The sequence below is a fragment of the Buceros rhinoceros genome, unplaced genomic scaffold (assembly GCF_000710305.1).
Source record: "Buceros rhinoceros silvestris isolate BGI_N320 unplaced genomic scaffold, ASM71030v1 scaffold31909, whole genome shotgun sequence".
Lineage (NCBI taxonomy): Eukaryota > Metazoa > Chordata > Aves > Bucerotiformes > Bucerotidae > Buceros > Buceros rhinoceros.
In genome coordinates, this window is record NW_010432643.1 from 23,728 (window position 1) to 26,199 (window position 2,472).

Consider the following 2,472-nt stretch of genomic DNA (forward strand, 5'->3'; position numbering starts at 1 on the left):
GCGGCCCCCCGCCACATCTGCTCCCAGCCCAGGTGACGCAGACGGTCAAGCATGAGCAGAATCACCCCTGGGTGCCAGGGAGGAGGACACTGTGTCACTGAGCCATTACAGAAACGGAGCACAGCAGCCTGCATGCCTCTGGCCTCTCAGCATGCCGCTTCTCTGTGCCCACCCACATAACCTCGGGATGCTGTAGCAGCCCCCTCATGCCTACCAGACTCTCCTGCCTCACCTCAGCCTTCCGCAGCCTCCCTGCGTGAAGTGCCGCCTCAGCTGGATGCACCATCAGGCTGCAGGGCCCACCCTGGCAGCCCCCACTCACCCGTATTGAAGCCACGTCCCAGGGCTGGCCATGGTTTGTGGTTTTTCCAGAGGTTGCCCAAATACCAGTCACTTTGGTTCTCCACTAGCCCAATCACCTGCTTGTCTGAGGAAACAGAGGGATGTGGATGCAGCACGTCTTGCTGTAGGTTCAAAGAGCCCAAGCAAACCCACTGTGTTGGTGCTGTGGCAGACGGGGACTGCCAGGGCTCCAGTGGGTCCCAAGGGCACCTTGTCCTCACCAGAAAACTTCCCAAAGACAGCCCAGAGCTCAGCAATGTCAGTGGCAAAGGTGATGTCGGTGTCCAAGACGATGACCTTGGAAAGGTTGGAGGGCAGTGCCTTGGTAAGCGTCAGCTTCATCAGCCCGTAGATGCCAGAGTAGTGCTTGTTGGGGATCCACGACACCTCTGGCTGCAAGGTGACATGGTCTCAGGGCTGGGCACGGCCATGGCCTTCCCCTGCCTGGGCAGGATAGCTGTGTGTGCACCCCATGCAGAGCTGCCTCAGAAGCAGTGCTACCTCAAGGGCTCTCCCCACCCCTCCAGCACCAGCCCTGTGTCCCCGTTCTCAGCTGGACCAGCAACAAGTTCAAAAGGGGAGCAGGTGAGCAAGGGACCAGCAGGAAAATAGCTAATAAACCCCCTCCTGCTTGCCCCTTTCTGCTGTTCCCCTTGGACCACCAAGCACTGGGTTGGGACAGGGCAAAGAGGGGACAAGTGCCTGCCTTCAAGTCATCAGCGTTGTAGAAGCTGACGTGGACAGACGGCACCATCCAGGACTGGAAGAGTGTCTGGAGGATCTGGTGGGCCACCGAGTCCGTGATGAAGTGAAAGTGGAGGGGGTTTTTCCTGCCAAGGACAAGCGCAGCAGGACTCAGCACCACAGCGAGAGGAAGAGGATACGGTCCCCATCCCTCCCACCCCTGACGGGACAGACATCAGCTGAGGGGGCAGATGAAGACAAACGAGCTGCCTGAGGGAAAGAAATCCCCTCTACCCCCCTAAGCCTCCCTGGCACAGGGAGTAGAGAGAGGCCCCAGAGCTCCTCTCCCACAGCAGCTCACGTAGGAACCCCAAACCAGTGGGCCTCTAGCACAGCACCTCCCCATTACCTGTGGAAGAGGATGGATTTCACCAGGGTGACCACATCCCGGCTCGCATTGTGCCCAGCACATATAATCGCAACGTGCAGGAGCTGCCCAGAGACAAACAGCAGCTTTTTGAGACTGGGTTACGCCACAGAGCCCTGTCAGCTCCTCCCTGGGGCCACGCTACAGAGAGAGACGCCATAACCCCGCCCTTCCCCTGGGGAAGGAGGCCCAGAGACAGGCAGGGTCCCTGTCCCAGAAACGGAGACCAGGAGTCTAGCCGCCGCTCCTCCTGTCTAGCCTCCCTCTCTAGAGAAACAAGACACCCTCACCCAGCGGCTGCGGCACGTTGAACAATAGGAAGAGCCAGAATGAGGCTTCAGCATGACCAGGGCACAGGGTGAGCAGTGCCAGAAAAGTTGCACATACATCCACGCTCAACCAGGGGTCCGGCCTCCCACCCAGCGTCCCCTATCCACTGCGCCACTCTGCCAGTGTCATCACCCACCTCACACTTGTGCACTGTCCGCTGCTTGGGGCAGGCTGTGTGGTTGCTCCTCTCACTCCTGACAGCGTCCCCATCCTCAGCAGAGGTCCCCCACTGCGGGCTGCCATCATTACCCTCTGCCTGTGACTGGCTGAGCTGCTGGCGGAGCTGCTGGTTCTCCTCCTCCACCCTGTGTACTCGCAAGGCCAGTGCCTCCCGCTCCACGCCCCGGCTCGGCTGCTCACCCAGGCAGGGTGGCAGCAGGAGGAAGCGGCCATCTGCGGAGAAGACACAGGGCGTGCGATGGGCACGGCAAGGCAGAGCTCAGCCAGGAGGAACCAGGTGTGGACAGTGGGGCAGAGCCCCAACTGAGAGATCCTGGCACACCCCACGAGTGCCCAGCCAACCCGGCAGCTGTGCTGCCCTGATTCCCAGCGATGCCCTGGAAATGAAGAGCTCAGATACACCTGCAGTGGCTTGCAGAGCCACAGAGCAGCAACCCCAAAGCGTCCTCTGCCCACCCTCCGCTGCAGACTGGCCCTTGATCCAAAGACGGCCCAATCACATTCAAGGC

The 2,472-nt window shown here is 60.5% G+C and overlaps 1 protein-coding gene across 1 annotated transcript in view; it reads right to left on the minus strand.

Annotated features, from left to right (window-relative positions):
• The window catches only part of LOC104500237 (glycosyltransferase-like protein LARGE2), a 5,444-nt gene that overhangs the window by 2,793 nt on the left and 179 nt on the right, over nucleotides 1-2,472 (minus strand). The window contains exons 2-7 of the mRNA XM_010143847.1: nucleotides 1,920-2,176; nucleotides 1,436-1,518; nucleotides 1,049-1,172; nucleotides 564-735; nucleotides 323-427; nucleotides 6-67 (exon numbers count right to left, since the gene is read on the minus strand). Coding sequence (XP_010142149.1) covers nucleotides 6-67; nucleotides 323-427; nucleotides 564-735; nucleotides 1,049-1,172; nucleotides 1,436-1,518; nucleotides 1,920-2,176 — 803 coding nt within the window. The remainder of the gene's footprint in view (nucleotides 1-5; nucleotides 68-322; nucleotides 428-563; nucleotides 736-1,048; nucleotides 1,173-1,435; nucleotides 1,519-1,919; nucleotides 2,177-2,472) is intronic.